The 19,233-nt window shown below is 47.1% G+C and overlaps 1 protein-coding gene across 2 annotated transcripts in view; it reads left to right on the forward strand.

Annotated features, from left to right (window-relative positions):
* Nucleotides 1-15,340, forward strand: part of HS3ST1 (heparan sulfate-glucosamine 3-sulfotransferase 1) — a 36,369-nt gene extending 21,029 nt beyond the window's left edge. For both annotated transcript variants that reach the window (XM_044945635.2, XM_006049825.4), the window contains one exon: nt 13,540-15,340. In XM_044945635.2, the coding sequence (XP_044801570.2) occupies nt 13,651-14,589 (939 nt within the window). In that variant the 5' untranslated portion in view covers nt 13,540-13,650 and the 3' untranslated portion in view covers nt 14,590-15,340. The remainder of the gene's footprint in view (nt 1-13,539) is intronic.
* Nucleotides 15,341-19,233: the final 3,893 nt, after the last annotated feature.

Genomic DNA, 19,233 nt, shown 5'->3' on the forward strand with positions numbered 1-19,233 from the left:
CCTGGACACCGTAATAGGTTTCCTTCCACAGGTATCTTCTACATTACAGGGTGCTCTGAGGGCAGTGACTGGGTCATTTCTGTGTCCCCAGGAATTCCCTCCTCCAGGGGATCACATTTTGTCGGAACTCTTCACTGTGACCCGTCTGTCTTGGGTCACCCTGCACGGCATAATTCATAGCTTCATAGAGTTACACAAGCCCCTTCGCCATGACTAGGCTGTGCTGCATGAAGGGGATGGAAGCATCATGCTGCTGCTGCTAAGTCGCTTCAGTTGTGTCCGACTCTGTGCGACCCCATAGACAGCAGCCTACCAGGCTCCCCTGTCCCTGGAATTCTCCAGGCAAGAACACTGGCATGGGTTTCCATTTCCTTCTCCAAAGCATGAAAGTGAAAAGTGAAAGTGAAGTCGCTCAGTCGTGTCTGACTCTTTGCGACTCCATGGACTGCAGCCTACCAGGCTCCTCCGTTCATGGGATTTTCCAGGCAAGAGTACTGGAGCATCATAGGTGTCTTGTAAAAGTGTGAAGTGATCACCTGTGGGCAAGCATAGACCTGAGGCATCAGTCTTTGCAGACTTGCCTTCTAATCCTTTCTTTAAAAAAAAAAAAAACTTCACCTTTTTGAGCATCCATAAAAATCAAGAACTTTCATATAAGTATCCATAATAGAGTCTCAAAAAATCCAAAGATCAGACGACACTGGTCCCTCTTCCCCAACAACATGGGCCAGAGTTATGGCAGCAGCTTGCTCATTACACCGCCTGTGTACACACGGGGCTGCTTGCTGCTGTCCCCCGACCCCAGCCACCCGGTTTCCAAGGTTCATGTCACCTGCCTGGATCCAGGAGACCATGGTGTGCCACCCTGGGAAGACTCACCCAGTGGAAACAGTCCCAGGCAGACTCGTTCTTTCTTCTTTCTCCTAAGGGCTGTGTATCAGCCCTGGTGGCTCAGATGGTAGAGAATCTGCCTTTAACGTGGGAGACCTGAGCTCGATCCCTGGGTTGGGAAGATCCCCTGGAGGAGGGCATGGCAACCCACTCCAGTATTCTTGTCTGGAGAATCCCCAGGGACCAAGGAGCCTGGTGGGCTACTGTCCATGGGCCTTGGGGTGGCAAAGAGTCAGAAATACCTGAGAGACTAAGCACAGCATAGCACGTGAGTGTGCTCAGGCAGCTGTAACAAAATGCCAGAGGCTGGGTGGCTTAAACAATGGCAAGTATTTATTCTTCCCAGCTCAAGTTCAAGATGTGAACAGATTCAGTTCTTGGTGAGAGCTCTGTCCAGGTTACAGATGGTTACCATCTAGCATTGGGGCTTCCCCGATGGCTCAGTGGGTAAAGAATCTGCCTGCAATCCAGGAGACACAGGCGATGCAGTTTCGATCCCTGGGTTAGGAAGATCCCCTGGAGGAGGAAATGGCAACCCACTCCAGTATTCTCGTTTGAAAAATCCCATGAACAGAGGAACCTGATGAGCTACGGTCCACAGGTTCACAAAGAGTCAGACACGACTGAGCGACTAAGCAAGCAAGCAAGCAAGAGCATGCTCAGGTGGCAGAGACAGAGCACGAATCTCTCTTCCTCTTTTCCCAGGGACGCTCATCTCATTACGGGTCTTATCCTCAGGACTTTATCTAACTCTAATTACTTCCCCAAGGCCCCATCTCCAAATATCCACCACACCAGAGACAAGGGCTTCAACCTATGAAATTTGAGAGGCAACAACATTCAGTCTATCCAGCCTGGCTCAAGAAATGAGACAAATTCACCCTCCACCTTTGCGTATCCAGGGGAAGAATTTACTTTGACTTGTATATATTTATTTTCAGTGGCAACTATTCTAGGGCTCCGTGACCCCAAATAAAAGAAGCACAGGTTCCCGTGTGTTTGAGGTTCGGTGCATGCGTATCAGCAGACCTTGCTTTCTGATTCATTTCAGCCCCTGCACCCTTGACCTTGGGGCTCTGGTCCTCTGTGACCTGTGTCCTAATCAACAGGGATGAAGAAAGGACAGGGGGTTCTTTGGCCTCTGAAGCTCTGTGTCTCTTTCCTGTCCATTTCCAGGGAAATGGATTGCATGGGTGCTGGCCATGAGTGGGGTGATGAGGACTGTCCACCTCGTCCAGGGACGTTCTCACAGTCAGATGGCACCTGTCGGGAGATTGGCTCATACCTGGAGCGGGAGCTGAGCCGTGCGTATCCGAGCGCACCGAGGCAGTCGAGATCCTGTCTCCCGTCTGCTGGCACGGCCCCCTTTTCCACTCAGCTGCACTGAGTAATAAGACAGGCCCCGTCCGCCCTCCTGTCACGGAGCTCAGCCTGTGCCAGTGTGTTTCTGCTTCTAATGAAGGATTTATTTAGGTCACCACTGCCTCCTGTGCACAGCACCGCAGATTAAACATGAAGGGGGCGGGGGGGGTCCTCTTCATCCCTCCTGCACACACCTGGCCGCCTATCACTCAGGCAGGGGGCCTTTCTGGAGGACCCTCTGCGAGCCCCTCCCCAGACAGAGAGCCTGGATTGCCCCTGCGTGCCACTGTCCTTTCTCCTGCAAGCCTCTGTCTGGTTGAGTCACTGCAGTACTTTGGATCATGAACAAATGCGTTTGACTAATTATCATGCTTGATTCCCATTTATATCACACAGCCTCCTTTTTTTTTTTTAAGAGACAAAAATAGCTGCCACGATTGAAGGGCTTGCCATCGGCCAGGCAATATGGCAACATCGTAAGCACCCTCATAGGCTGTTCTGTTTAATCCTCACAATGGTGTACGTTGGCCAGGGCATTCGATCGAAGGCTCTGGGTTTTCAGTGCTCTCTCATGGATTTTAAGTTATAAAGCTGAGATTTGCGCCTGGGTTTTTGGCTCTAAATCCTCTGAATTCCAGCATCGGCCCTCCACCCCCCTCCACAGATAACACCACCTCTGTGACCAGACTGATCCCTCTCTATTTTGTCTGCTGCAATTGTTTCCAGCCTTGGATTTAAAAACAAACTACCCTAACAACCATAGGAAACCAAATCCAAAGGCAGCCTTCCCAGCCCAAGGCCGGGGGCATCAGGCTCCGAACCTAAATGGATGCAGTTGTTCCAAGCTCAGGGAGTTCTTGAGTTCTTCCCATTCCAAAAGCTGTGGGTGGGCAGACCGGTTCTCCAGGCAACTGGTTAGAAACGCAGACTCCCAGGCCTCTGCCCAGAACTCTTGGATTAGAATCTGCATTTTGAACTACATCCCCAGGGAATCGATGTGCACTTGTAAGTCTGGAAAGCGCCTGGCGATGGTGATGGAGCAGCCAGAGCTCCTGGCGGGGATGTGGGGAGCTTTAACTGACTCCAACTTGCAACCCCTTGCCCAGATCCTTCAACCTAATCTCTCACCTAATTTGGAAAAGTATATCCTGTGGGTTGACTTCAGGCCACCTATGGGGCAGTTGGCATTTATCATCCATCGTTGGATCAGGGAATTCTCAGAAGCTTGGAAATAACACAGTGATTGAAATCCACTGGCCCCAAATTCTTGCCCCACCATGCTGCCCTCCCTGGCTGACCCAGGCACCTCCTTCCTTCAATTCCAGGGAGTTGCATTCATTATCCAGGTACCCTTCTGTATATATGGAACCTCCCGTGTCATGGAGGTAACAGAGCCTAGAAAGTGGAGTAGGGAGTGTTGAAACAGTCCTGGTCTTTTTCAAGAAGAAAATAGGGCTGGTCACTCCTCCTTTTCCCAGGCAGTCAGTGTGGCCCAGAGAAACTTTTTTTCTTTAAATTGGAATATGATTGCTTTACAATGTTGTATTTATTTCTGCTGTACAGCAGAATGAATCAGCTATCCGTATACATATAACCCCTCTTTTTTGAATTTCCTTCCCATTTAGGTCACCACAGAGCACTGAGTGGTATTCCCTTTGCTATACAGTAGGTCTTCCTTAGTTATGTATTTTACACATAGTACCAATATGTATAAAACAGATATATATCAACGTTCATGTGTCAGTCCCAATCTCCCAATTCACCCCAATCCCCCCTTGGTATCCACATGTTCTCTGCATCTGTGTCTTTATTTCTGCTTTGTAAATAAGATTGTCTATACCAATATATTTTTTCCGATTCTACATATATGCATTAATATTCCACCCTTGTTTTTCTCATTCTGACTTACTTCTCTCTGTAGTAACATTATGTGAACTGACCCTGCGTCTTTTGTACCCTGAGCTCTTTTCTACCCCCAGCGTACCTCACAGCAATTACCATGAGTAAATTCAAGCAAAAGTCAATGTCAACAGCTGTTGACAAGTGTCATGTGTAGGCAGTTTCAAGAAAATAAATATTTATGGGAGTCTTGAGATCTCTCTGTCCTTCTGTAGACTGACAGGCAGGAGCTAAATCCATTTCCTCTTTCTTGGTTTCCACGATGACCTGCCAAGGATGGAAAGTTGACCCTGCTGCCACATGCTCTTAAATTAGCCATGCAGAGGTAAAGGTCTCCTAAAGGCAAACAAAAAATCATATACCGTTGATTGCTCAGAAGTTTGGTTGGATACAGAAAGGACGGTTCTCATCAAACCGTCTTTACTTGGGTATTAGTGTATGCCAGAAAGTTAAATCACTCGACACTCCAGCATGTGTGGAGAGAGGCAATTCTTGGAGAGTAACACAAGAGCTCTCCTCCTTTCTGCTGTGTTATCAGGCTTGGAGCAAGCTCGCCCCCTCTGCCTGGGATGTGCTCGCCGCAGCCCAAGGAAGGCATCTCCACTCAGAGGCAAAGCACACTTCTTGCCCCTGTGACATTTTTGTTCTATTCAGTCGCTCAGTTGTGTCCGACTCTTTGTGACCCCAGAGAATGCAGCATGCCAGGTTTCTCTGTCCACCATCTCCCGGAATTCGCCCTAACTCGTGTCCATCGAGTCGGTGATGCCCTCCAACCATCTCACCCTCTGTCGCCCCCTTCTCCTGCTTTCAATCCTTCCCAGCATCAGTATCTTTTCCAGGGAATTGGCTCTTCGCATCAGGTGGCCAAAGTACTGGAGTTTCAGCTTCAGCATCTGTCCTTCCAATGAATATTCAGGGTTGATTTCCTTTAGGATTGACTGGTTTGATCTCCTTGCAGTCCAAGGGACTCTCAAGAAACTTCTCCAGCACCACAGTTCGAAAGCATCAATTCTTCGGCACTCAGCCTTCTTTATTTGAGAAGGTCTTTTAACCTTACTCAGCTGAGCCACAAGGGAAGCCCAAGAATATTGGAGTAGTTAGCCTATCCTTTCTCCAGCCTTCTCCAGTGATCTTCCTTACCTAGGGATCGAAACGTGGTCTCCTGCATTGCAGGCAGATTCTTTACCAACTGAGCTATCAGGGATAAAGAATCTGCCTGCAGTGCGGGAGACCTGGGTTTGATCCCTGGGTTGGGAAGATCCCCCGGAGAAGGGAAAGGCTACCCACTCCAGTATTTCGGCCTAGAGAATTCCATGGACTGTGTAGTCCGTGGCATCGCAAAGAGTCGGACACAACTGAGCGACTTTCTCTTTCACTTTAACCTTAATAGCATGTTTCTGTGTCTGCCTTGGGGAGAAAGGCAGGCCATTAGCATTCGTAGTATGCCCTGTAAATGCCAGACATCGCCCTGTAGGAATCATGATAGCATCCCTATGAAGTAGATTTTAGCCCGTTTTGCAGAATGGCACACTGAGGCCCAAAGAGATGAGAAGCTAACCTGAGCTCAGTTAGCTATAAGAATTCTAGCCTGGGTCTGTCCAGTTGCTTTTCTATTACCACTCACTGCCCTTTTATTGCTTACAAATATATAAGATAAAAGAATAGCCACCCCCTTGATACTGTTACAAGTATTTGGAGGGATAATTTCTGCATGAGGGCTTACTGCCTGACACGCGGTGGGCACTCAGGGAGAGAGTAATTGCTTCCTTTCCAACCCTTCTGTCAAATACCTTGGATGACGTTTGTCCCCCAGATAACCATCCTTGTCATGCAAGAAGATTCTCACCTGTGCCAACTGGTTCACCATCGTTTTCTAAGGGGCAAAAAGGTTTTCCTGCAGACAGAAGGACCACAAGCATCGCTGTGCTTGATGTACTGACTGTCCCTCCTGTGAAATATTCTAGTTCTTTAATTTTATCCATGAATATGTTCTAGTGATGGGGCTGAGAGCAGATGTGTGGTAGTGGTTACATTTGAAATCTCAGTCATAATGTGAATTTTGTAGTAAGACTTAAGAAGAAAATTAAAATATTTTTGAAGGGTTATCTCACTAGTTCCCATCCTTTTTTAATGAAAATGCATTCTAGGCTCTCAGGCAATTTTGTCCGTCCTGCAGGAGAAATTTTGAGCCCCCTTCTCAACATCTGGTTCCTATTTGATCCTCTAGGGAGGAAAGCTTGCTACTTTTTGCCACTGTCTTTTTCATAAGTGGCAAACGGTTAAGTTTCTCTTTCTGCTGAATGAAAAGCCTCTGTCAGTGCCTTCCGTCATTTGCCTGACTTGCCACTACATCCGATGTGTTCATTCAGCAAACAGCATCTCTAGCACCCGCTGGGTACCAGCAATCACACCAGCCCCCGAGGATGCAGCGGCAGGAGGTAGGATGCTGATAAGGAAGCCCTGAATGGACTTTGTTGGGTGGAGAGGCAGGCAGTAAACAAGCAAACATAATTTTGGATAGTATATCAGGAATATAAAACAAGATGATGGGAAAGAAAGTGATTAAAGGCGAGAGGGTGAGCTCATGTTGCTGAGGAAAGCCAGCGTTTGAAATAAAATCCGTGACGGGACAGCCAGCCTCAGGAAGCATGTTGGGGGGTGGAGCATCCTGGAAAGACGGAGCAGAGAACGCCAAGGCACAGAGCTGGTGTGAGCTTGGTACCATCAAATGAACCGGAAGGCCCGAGCTTGGCTTAAAAGGGCAGTGAGGTGGGAGGGGCAGACAGATCCTATTCTAGGTTCATTCCTGACCCGAAAAGGATTTGGATTTAACTTGTATTTTTTTCACCTCAAAGCATGTGGCTTACCAGTTCCCCGACCCCATGCCTCCTTCAATGAAAGCTAGGAGTCTTAACCACTGGACCGCCGGGAAAGTTCCCTTGGATTTAATTTTTAATGCAGGGGAATCTCCACCTGGAAAATTCTGTGTCCTTTCCCATGTGTCCCCCATGCCTGGTGTGTGGTCAGCATCTTCATGTGGAATCCAAGGAAGCCTAGTGCTGCTGATGGGAAAGACTCTTGGCTTCGGAATTCTTGAAACTCAGGGCTTGGTTTATCACTGCAAGATGAAGCAAGCAGCCTGCCTGGTAAAAGGGAGTGAACAGAGAGTGAGTTAGATCTCTTTCAACAGGGAAGGATGGGACTTCTCAGGTGGTGCTAGTGGTAGAAGAGCCCACCTTCCAATGCAGGTAAACAGAAGAGACGAGGGTTCGATCCCTGGGTCGGGAGATCCCCTCAAGTAGGAAATGGCAACCCACTCTGGTATTCTTGCCTGGAGAATCCCAGGGACAGAGGAGCCTGATGGGCTACAGTCCTTAGGGATGCAAAGAGATGGACATGACTGAAGAAACCACTCTGTTTCTCTGAGACTCACTTTCTTGTGACAATATCAGTTCTGTCCAACATGCAGTGTGTCACACGGGTCCTGTGTGCAAAGTGGCTAGCCTAGTGTCTGCTCAGTAGCAAGTGCTCTGGGTGACTGCTGCCAACATTGCTTTTTGGAGGAATGTAGACTGGCCTCCAGGTGCTGTTGAACAGTCTTTGTGCTGATGCCAGCTCAGGCTCCAGACTTCCAGCAGATTCCCTTTGATAGTACCTAGTTTACTTCTGAAGAGAGAATACTCCATTTATTTTTGTGCTGCTTGCAATTTCAAACTTTCCTTCCTGGTTCTTTTCCTGTTTGAGATGCTCCTGATTTGTGAGTGGGGTCAAGGATCTTACTTTTGAAGAAAGCAGTTTCCACAATTAACAAGCTTTCAGAGTAAGAATTGCAACATTGCTCAGTGCTGTGGATCTCTGGGCTGTCCACTCCAGTTGTCAGAAACCACATGTGGCCTTGGGCCCCAGAATCACCTCAGATGGTGATTTCAGCCACGGAATTAAAGGATGCTTGCTCCTTGGAAGTAGAGCTATGACAAACCTAAACACCATATTAAAAAGCAAGCCTGGCTTTGCAAAGGGGTTGCAAAGACTCAGACGTGACTTAGTGACTGAACAACAGCAACAAGAAGCAGCCTTGAGATGTCCTACAAATGTATACACACTGGCTTTTGAAGACTTAAGACAAAAAAACTGCAAAATATCTCCTTCATTTTGTGTTGAAGTAATAATGTTTTGGATAGGGTTACAGAAAGTATTCTATTTTTAAAACGGGGCTCCTGGAAAATGTGCAAATGCATATGTGGGTCATTTTAACATCTATAATGAAAGTAACAATGAGATATGATCCATCTTAGGGCAAGCTGTGACTAAGTGTTGGAGACATAAATGAGCAGTGGTTACTGTCAGCTTTGAGAGGGTTGCTCTTACCTTCCGGAGAAGGCAGTGGCACCCCACTCCAGTACTCTTGACTGGAGAATCCCATGGTTGGAGGACCCTGGTAGGCTGCAGTCCATGGGGTCGCTAAGAGTCTCACAGGACTGAGCGACTTCACTTTCACTCTTCACTTGCATGCATTGGAGAGGAAATGGCAACCCACTCCAGTGTTCTTGCCTGGAGAATCCCAGGGATGGGGGAGCCTGGTGGGCTGCCGTCGGTGGGGTCACACAGAGTTGGACATGACTGAAGCGACTTAGCAGCAGCAGCGAGAGCAGCTCTTACCTTCCTGAGCAGCTCTTAATGACCTGTGGTGATTTGAGGTTTTCTGAATATCTTGTAAAACAGTGTGTTACACTTTTACTTACATAACTCCTTTGGGGAAGGCAGTGTGGTTGGAAGAGTGGAGGGGAGAAGGTATAGATGAAAGTAGGGAATACCAGATCACCTTACCTGCCTCCTGGGAAACCTGTATGCTGGTCAAGAAGCAACAGTTAGAACCAGACATGGAACAGCAGACGGGTTCCAAATTGGGAAAGGAATAGATCAAGGCTGTATATTGTTACCCTGCTTATTTAGCTTATATGCAGAGAACATCATGTGAAATGCCGGGCTGGATGAAGCACAAGCTGGAATCAAGATTGCCAGGAGAAATATCAATAACCACCGATAAGCAGATGATACTGCCCTTATGGCAGAAAGCGAAGAGGAACTAAAGAGCCTCTTGATGAAAGTGAAAGAGAAGAGTGAAAAATCTGGCTTAAAACTCAACATTCGCAAAACTAAGATCATGGCATCCACCCATCACTTCATGGCAAATAGATGGGGAAACAATGGAAACAGTGTCAGACTTTATTTTCTTGGGCTCCAAAATCACTGCAGATGGTGACTGCAGGCATGAAATTAAAAGACATTTGCTTCTTGGAAGAAAAGCTATGACCAAACCAGACAGCATATTAAAAAACAGAGACATCACTTTGCCATCAAAGTTCCATCTAGTCAAAGCTATGGTTTTTCCACTAGTCATGTATGGATGTGAGAGTTGGACTATAAAGAAAGCTGAGTGCTGAAGAATTGATGCTTTTGAACTGTGGTGTTGGAGAAGAGTCTTGAGAGTCCCTTGGACTGCAAGGAGATCCAACCAGTCAATCCTAAAGGAAATCAGTCCTGAATATTCCTTGGAAGGCCTGATGCTGAAGCTGAAGCTCAATTATTTTGGCCACCTGATGCAAAGAGCCAACTCGTTAGAAAAGACCCTGATGCTGGGAAAGATTGAAGGCAGGAGGAAAAGGGGATGGCAAAGGATGAGATATTTGGATGGCATCAGAGACCCAAAGGACATGAATGTGAACAAGCGCTGGGAGATAGTGAAGGACAGGGAAGCCTGGAGTGCTGCAGTCCATGGGCTTGCAAAGAGTTGGACACAATTAAGCGACTGAATAGCAACAAGGAGTTTTTAAACTACATACTAGTCTTTTGGTTGTTTTGGAGGGGGAGTTGTTTCGGAGTGGTGGTGTTCTTGTTTTGTTTTTGTAAAAGACAAATTATATTTAGTTTCTTCTCAGGAATTCCCTGATGGTTTAGTGGTTAGTACTTCAGGCTTTCACTGCTGAGGGCCCAGATTTAATCCCCCGTAGGGGAACTAAGATCCCACAAGCCTCGTGTTTCAACCAGAAAAAAAAAAAAAAGTTTCTTCTTTTTGCTGTCTGCTGGTAACTCCCCTTTAGGAAAGTGATCTCAGGTGCTCCCTGTGCTAATCCGCATGCCTCATAATAAAGTGAAAAGAGCATGGATAGTCAAAGGGTGTGGATCTCAGGTCTGGCCTCTGGCTCTGTTCCTTCGGTGTCCCAGGATCGGGCTATTTTCTGGGATGTGAGGCTGTGAGATGGGGAGAGTGTGGCTGCTCAGTGTGGAAGAGCTGCTCTCTCCCTCACTTCACCCACGTGACACCCTGCACATGCACACACACGTGTACACACATGTACACATAGACGTGCAGACACACAAGCACACACGTGCACCTGCTCACATACCCCAAACTTGTGAAAGGCAAGCACAACGGGTCCCTTTGGCTGACCCACACAAGCAGTGGAAAAGGAAATAGAATTTCACTGACTCATGCTAAAACATGCATTTGACTAAAGCAAATGGCCCATTAAATTGAGCTCATCCAATCAGTAAGACCAACCTTGAACCCCATCTTGTTTGGCCAGCTCTCTGAAACTTTTTTTTTTTTTTTTTTCCTAAATGAGCATGTGGTGGTTTTGCAGTTTCCTCTTCCAGTGTTCTATGATTTTTCAACTTTTTAATTGTTTGATCTTGAATATACATTTTTCAAAGTGGTTAATACAGTTGATATCTGAAGGATATCAAATCAATTTGATCATAAACAGGGAAGCTCTGTATATTGTTCTTCATTACATATTCAAGATAAATTTTAGTACTTCTCTAGTGGATCAGCCGGTAAAGAATCTGCCTGCAGTGCAGGAAGTCTGGGTTCAATCCCTGGGTCGGGAGGATTCCCTGGAGAAGGGAATGGCAACCCACTCCAGAAGTCTTGCCTGGGAAATCCCACGGACAGTGGAGCCTGGTGGGCTATATAGTTCATGGGGTCAAAAGAGTCGAACACAACTAGCAACTAAACCACTACCACCAGACAAGTTTTAAACTATTAAAGTGAATTTTAAACCTGGCATAATGAAGATGATGGGCCTTCTTGATAGAAAATGTTTTCTGGCTTTGTAAGTCCTACAGTCCCCAAACTGGGCCTGTCTCCAACTCTCCCTAAGCTGTGTTTAGACAGAGATTATTTAAACAGAGCTTCCAATCGCCTCTTTCCTGGAGAGGGTCAAACACGGATTGCTGCTTATCAGCCCCGTAAAAACATCAACCATGGCTCATGTGTCTTGGGGGCCCATACGCTGCAGCTCAGCAGTGCCTGTGTTCCTTAGGGACTTTAACGCCCAAATGTGATAAATCTCAGAGAGTTAAAGGAGGAGAAGGCATAAAGGAGGCAGTTCATGGGAAGAGCCCTGCGTTTAGAGCTTTAAATTTGGACTGTGAATCTTGAAATGGAATAAATTTTTGTGTCCCTGGGCAAGACCCTCATCTATAACTGTCCTGCATGTCTACTTTCCACTGCCGTGTTGGGGTGACATTCCACTGAGCAGACTGCAAGACTTGCTCTTTATAAACAGTTAACCTTTGCTTGTGTGAAAGTTTTTTGTTCCTTCCAGTAACCTCACCTGTTCATCCCTCCAGGCCCACTGCACACACTTGCTCTACTAGGAAGATATCCCTGATTGTTTCAGGCAAAATGAAGGAACACAGGTCCTCAAAGTACCTGAACTGTGATCATAACGGATACCATACTGATGCTTGCAGTCAGGTTATGTCCGTTAACTTTTGCCAAATTTGTACTGTAATACAAACCAGCCCAAAACTCAACAGCTTAAAACCACAAGCATGCATTCTCACACACGAGGGAGATGGCTAGGCTGCACACATGGGATGGCTCTATGCCAAGTGTGGTTTGTCTTTCTCCTGGGACCTGGGCACATTTTTTTGTTGTTGTTGTTCATCACAATGGTGTAAGGGCTGAGGGCATGTGAAAACACACTCCTCTTAAGGCCTATGCTGGGCACTGGCACACTGTCGTTTCTGCCCACGTTGTTGTGCATTCACTAAGTCATGTCCAACTCTTTGCAATGCCATGGACTGTAGCACGCCAGGCTCCTTTATCTTCCACTATCTCCCTGAGTTTGCTCAAACTCATGTTCATTGAGTCAGTGATGCTATCTAACCATCTCATCCTCTGCAGCCCCCTTCTCCTACAGCCCTCAGTCTTTCCCAGCATTGGGGTCTTTTCCAATGAGTGAGCTCTTTGCATCCAGGGGCCAAAGTATTGGAGCTTCAGTTACAGCATCAGTCCTTCTGATGAATATTCAGGGTTGATTTCCTTTAGGTTTGACTGGTTTGGGCTGAGTGCCAAAGAATTGATGCTTTTGGATTGTGGTGCTGGAGAAGACTCTTGAGAGTCCTTTGGACTGCAAGGAGCTCAGACCAGTCAATCTGCCCACGTGCCACTGGCCAAATCTTAAAATCACTGGGAAGTACACCCCCCCACCCCCACCCCCTGCACTGAGGCCACAGCAAGAACTGGATCCAGGGACAAGTGAACAATAGGAGCTAACCATTCCATTTTTCAAACAGGTTCGTCGGTCCTATTAAATCAGAAGCCCCTCATGGGTAGGGGAGCAGAAACCATGGCTGCTTCGCTGTCTCTTGCCCCTCTGCCTGGGCTTGAAGCTAGTTGCTATTCACTGATGTTTCCTGAGGTCCAACAGACCTTCCCAATCTTTTTCCTTTGTAGCAAAGGTTGGCAAAATAGGACTACAGGCCAAATCTGGCCTGGTTTTTGTGTCAATAGAGCACTAAACATATAAATGTTTGGGGAAAAAAAGTAAAATAAAAATTTTTAATGACCCATGAAAATGATATGAAATTCAAATGTCAGTGCCCATAAATAAGGCTTTATTGGAACACAACCACACCCAAGTCTCTGCATTGTCTGTGGACACTTAAGAGCAAAACAACATAGCTGGAGGAGTTCCCAAGGAGACTATACGTCCCCCAAAGCCTAACCGTTTACTTTCTTGCCTGGTACAGAAACTGTTTGCCACCCCTGCTTGATAGGATAAGTGAAAGTGAAAGTCACTCAGCCATGTCACACTCTTTGCTACCCGACCCCGTGAACTCCTCTGCCAGGCTCCTCTGCCCATGGGATTCACCAGGCAAGAATACTGGACCGGGTTGCCATTTCCTTCTCCAGGGGATCTTCCCCATCCAGGGATCAAACCTGGGTCTCCAGCATTGCATGCAGATTTTTTACCATCTAATAAAGAAACTGAGAAAACCCGGAGGAGCTGAATGTCTTGCCAAAGATGACAGAGTTGTCAGCTTGATTAAGCCAAGTATTTATGTGGGGTTAATATTTTCCCCTTTGTTTCCTAGTAATCAGAAGCCTGCAATACCCATGTGTCACTGATCTGGAGACGTCCCCCCGAGGGCAGCACTTCATGACCCAGCGGCGCCCGGCCCAGTGAAGCCACCGTGGTGTCCGGCATGGCCCCGCTGCTCCTGGGCGCGGTGATGCTGGTGGCCCAGCTCCAGCTAGTGCCTTCCCGCCCCGCGGTGGTGCCAGGGGACGAGCCGGGCCTGCCGGAGCTGGTGCGGAAAGCGGCAGCCCTCCAGGAGGAGATCTCCGACGGCGCCGCCCCCAACGGCTCCGCCCAGCAGCTGCCGCAGACCATCATCATCGGAGTGCGCAAGGGCGGTACCCGCGCGCTGTTGGAGATGCTCAGCCTGCATCCGGACGTGGCGGCCGCCGAGAACGAGGTGCACTTCTTCGACTGGGAGGAGCACTACAGCCAAGGCCTGGGCTGGTACCTCAGCCAGATGCCCTTCTCCGCCCCACACCAGCTCACGGTGGAAAAGACCCCTGCGTACTTCACGTCGCCCAAAGTGCCTGAGCGCGTCCATGGCATGAACCCGGCCATCCGGCTGCTGCTTATCCTGCGGGACCCGTCAGAGCGCGTGCTATCTGACTACACCCAAGTGTTCTACAACCACGTGCAGAAGCGCAAGCCCTACCCGTCCATCGAGGAGTTCCTGGTGCGCGACGGCCGCCTCAACGTGGACTACAAGGCTATCAACCGCAGCCTGTACCACCTGCACATGCAGAACTGGCTGCGTTTCTTCCCGCTGCGCCGTATCCACATTGTGGACGGCGACCGCCTCATCAGGGACCCCTTCCCCGAGATCCAGAAGGTGGAGCGGTTCCTGAGGCTGTCTCCGCAGATCAACGCCTCCAATTTTTACTTTAACAAAACCAAGGGATTCTACTGCCTGAGGGACGGCGGCCGGGACCGCTGCTTACACGAGTCCAAAGGCCGGGCGCACCCCCAAGTGGACCCCAGACTCCTCAATAAACTGCACGAATATTTTCATGAGCCAAATAAGAAATTCTTTGAGCTTGTCGGCAGAACATTTGACTGGCACTGATTTTCTTTTTTTTTGTGATAAGCTAGGCTCGGAACCTTTCCTATTGTAAGTTCTGGTGTACATCTGGGGTGGGGGAAAGAATTTTAAAAGGGCATTTAAGTATAATTTATTTGTAAGATCCATAAATTACTTCTGTACAGTATTAGATTCACAATTGCCATATATACTAGTTATATTTTTCTACTTGTTAAATCGAGGGCATTTTGTATTGTTTTTCATGGTTGTTAACATGTGTAATATGTCTCTATATGAAGGAACTAAAATATTTAACTGCAAAAAAAAAAAAAAAAAAAAAGAAAGAAATTCTGGAGATGCAGTCTTTTTTGAATATAATTAACTTGCCCCCAACTCCAAATAGCTGTGTGTGTTCATTCATCGCATATATTTCTTTGTTATTCTTTAAAAAAAAATGTTTTTCATATTTATTACCTTCCTCTCCCCTTCTCTCCTGTCTTCATTGTCTTTTAAATTTTTAATGTCTCCCTGAGGTCATCAGATTTATTTTTAACTTGCATTGTGAGATTTATCTTCATTGAGATGCCCGTTATTCTTGGAGGTGAAAATTTCACCCATTTCCAGCTTTAGCAGGTCCCTGAGTGTGGATTCTAACTCCACGTAAACTCCAAGAGGACAAAACAATTAAGCTGGAGAAGTTAGTTGCTAACCAGCAAGAGACTTGCTTCAAAGAGTGCTTACACTTCCTTCTGATTGCAGCAATAGATGAAACAACAATAAAGGAAATTAAACCTGGCTTTCAGAATGATCTTGGGGCTGTGTACTTTGCCCCAGGTGGCAGTGGGTCTCCAGAAAGTCACTTAGAATAGAAAAGAGGAATTGCAGAATCTTTGCATGTCCCCATCTGTGAAAAGCTGACTAAAAGGATAACCGTTTGCTTGGGCTGCTGCTGCTGCTGCTAAGTCACTTCAGTCGTGTCCATCTCTGTGTGACCCCACAGATGGCAGCCCACCAGGCTCCCCTGTCCCTGGGATTCTCCAGGCAAGAACACTGGAGTGGGTTGCCATTTCCTTCTCCAATGCATGAAAGTGGAAAGTGAAAGTGAAGTCACTCAGTTGTGTCCGACCCTCAGTGACCCCACGGACTGCAGCCTTCCAGGTTCCTCCATCCATGGGATTTTCCAGGCAGGAGTACTGGAGTGGGGTGCCATTGCTTTCTCCGAGTCTATTAATCTATTTCCTGAAAGATCAATATGCACTTATAGACATATATTCCATATGCTTTGAGATCTGAGTGTGTGCATGTTTAAAACATCAGCTCCAAATTTGGAGTCCTGAATGTGAAAGGAAATTTAAATTCCCAAGGGTTGAAATTGAAAAGAGAAAAAAGTTCAACGCAGTGGCGGATATAGGTTTGGAACCCCTTGCACCTGCCTCAGAGACGAGGGGCCCAATTTCAGTTTCACTTCTGCCCTGAACAACTGGATTGTTAGGAATGATCAGATAAGCCCCTCTGAGCCTCAGTTTTCTCCTGCATTCTTCATTCAGTCAGCCTCATACAGAATTAAATAAATCAGATTTTTTTTCTTATTATGAATACAAATATGTTTGTTACGGTAAAACAAAAAATTACAAGGACACAAATGCATCTCCTGACATAGTTCTTACTTAAGGCAGAGGAGTGAAATAGACATTTTGTAGAGGAACTCATTGAGATTTCCCTCAAGCAACTCCAGGAAGGAGGAATTACTCTGGCAAGTTCACAGTGGAAGAAACAGGCACAGTGAAGATAAGGAACTCGCCCAAGTTCACGTTGACTATAAAACAGAGCTCAGAGTCCACTTACAGTCAAAGCCCAAGGGTTTTTTTGTTTTTTTTTTGTTTGTTTTTTTTCTCTACCCATTTTCCCCCTAAATGCAAATGAAAAGACCTAGAGACAGTTCTTCCTGACATATTCCTTTTCTGGTGCCAAATGTCTTCCATCCCAAGAGGTGAGCCTGAGCCAGAGGGAAAGAGCAAGAAGGAGCCTGAGGTTTTCTCAGCCGTGCTATCATTGAAGTGAGTCACCTTAGTTATGCTTCACCAGTCTGGCTGGACCTTAGCATGGACTGCGCCCCACCCTGGGCCCTGCACAGACAACAGAAAATGCCTTCTCTGCACCTTCATTTGGAGAAGGCAATGGCACCCCACTCCAGTACTCTTGCCTGGAAAATCCCATGGACAGAGGAGCCTGGTGGGCTGCAGTCCATGGGGTCACTAAGAGTCAGACATGACTGAGCGACTTCACTTTCACTTTTCACTTTCATGCATTGGAGAAGGAAATGGCAACCCACTCCATGTTCTTGCCTGGAGAATCCCAGGGACGGGGAAGCCTGGTGGGCTGCTGTCTATGGGGTCGCACAGAGTCGGACACGACTGAAGTGACTTAGCAGCAGCAGCAGCACCTTCATTAAGTGAAAGTGAAGTCACTCAGTCGTGTCCGACTCTTTGTGACCCCATGCCTAACAGGCTCCTCCATCCATGGGATTTTCCAGGCAAGAATAATGGAGTGGGCTGCCATTTCCTTCTCCATGAAATCTTCCCAACCCAGGGATTGAACCCAGGTCTTCCACATTGTAGGAAAATCCTTTACCGTCTGAGCCACCCGGGAAGTCAAGGTTGTCATTAAAAAAACCAGCTCCCCAGAGGGTGTGGCAGAAATAGAGTGGGCTTCCTGTTGACACGGTACTTTCCCATCTGCAGAGTGTTTCCCTCTATAATGCACCACTGGATCTTACTTCTATTATACCCACTGTAATAGATGAAGGCTGAAAAAATGAGAGACAAAGGTGAAATCAAGTTATCAAGGTTGCCCAGGAATTGGTGACTAAGGGGAGACTCTGGTATGTGTTTTCTGACTCCAAAGAGGATGCTTTTTGCAAAATACCTAAGCATGCTAGCACCCTCAGGATGGTATACTTGAAACTTGTGCTGTTGGGGCAAGAAGGTAGTGGGTAGGGTTGAAGGAGGGAAGGACCAAGCACTGGAGACATGATCTACCTTTTGTGGCTGACACAGCTGATGCTAGGGGATGACTCAATTTAAGATGATCAATGGGTATAAATTCAAGAATTGTTGGTTTGGAGGTGTACTTGTGTGCTCAGGTACATCTGATTCTTTGCAACCTCATGGACTACAGCCCCCCAGGCTTCTCTGTGCATGGGATTTTCCAGGCAAGAACACTGGAGTAGGTTGCCATTTTCTGCTCCAGGGGATTTTCCCAACCCAGGGATCGAACCCATATCTCTGGCATCTCCTGAATTGGCAGGTGAATTCTTCCCCACTGAGCCACCTGGGAAGCCCAATGGGGGTGTTGTTGACTAAAAATGCTGTCATGGAGGTCTACCACAGGCAAGGGTCAGGGGTCCAAGTAGCTATTTCTATTCATCTGTTTTTGGTACCCCCTGAGCCAGCCATTTGGAAGGGATAAGCAGTATGAGGCTGTTGCTCCAGACCTGTTCCAGGCCCTTGGCTCTCATCTGAGCACAGTCAGATTCAGAGGGGTCCTGCTGTAGACCAGGGTGGGCCTACTCAGAGGCCCAAATGCAGTGACTCAGGAGTCAGATGGACACCTGATCCGTCTCCAAACGCTTCATAGGAAGTCTATTAACAGAGAAAAGCCTAGGGACTGAGGTTGCTGCCTGGATTGGTCTAGGCTCAGGGCCAGCCTGGGTGATGACCTCCTCACAGGGCGACGGAGAACAGCTGAGCAGGGTCTCAGCTATTGTGTTTGGGATATTTGGAATATTCACTTCACTTGATGCTTCTGAGGCATCAGACAGCCCCCTCCCATCCTCCAGGAATCAGATAGTGCTGAAACCCTGATAACACTATTTTAGTTATCAGCTCACAGCCTGGAAATTTGCTATTTTAGCAAAACTGCTGGTGTGCCTCTGAGCAGAGTGCCTTGCTCTTTCTATCTTGGGAGACAGTACACAGCAGAAAGGAGATGTGGGGCAGAAGAGGCCAGCGTTCAGAGTGCCTGCTACCCGCAGAGGTAGAGTCAGAGATCACTGCTGAGAGTTTGGGTATTCATTACAATTGTGTTTTTCTTTTGAGACCCTACTACGTGCTTAGCATGGCAGTAAGCTCTCAGGAGAATGAAAATGTTAATCCAGGAATAAATAGTCATTAACTGTTCTGTGTTTAAAATAAAAACAACAAAAGCATAGAAGCACTAGGAAGGCTATTCTGTGTTTAAATTAAAAAAAGGAAAGGCAAGGAAATCAGGCAGTTTAAACTGTGTATAGATTAGCCAGTGTAGTGTGCTTAGGGCCTTCAATATGGATTCAAGAACATCCCTGAGAAAAGTCAGTTAGCCCCAGGATAGAGTGGACTAGCTGAGGCATAAGACATGGACCTGCCCCATTGTTTTAAAAGAAAATAAGTAGAGGGAGCTTCCCTGGTGGTCCAGAGGCTAAGTCTCTGCATTCCCCATGCAGGGGGCCCAAGTTGATCCCTGGTCGAGTAACTGGATCCCACAAACCACAATTAAGAGGTTGCATACTGCAGTCAGGAATTTGCCTTCCTCAGCCCGGGGTTCACATGCTGTGACTGGGGATCCCACGTGCCACAACTGGGACCTGGAGCAACCAGATAAATATATATATAAATATTTTTAAATGATAATAATAAAGAGAGGAATACTATT

This window comes from Bubalus bubalis, chromosome 7 (genome assembly GCF_019923935.1).
Source record: "Bubalus bubalis isolate 160015118507 breed Murrah chromosome 7, NDDB_SH_1, whole genome shotgun sequence".
NCBI lineage: Eukaryota > Metazoa > Chordata > Mammalia > Artiodactyla > Bovidae > Bubalus > Bubalus bubalis.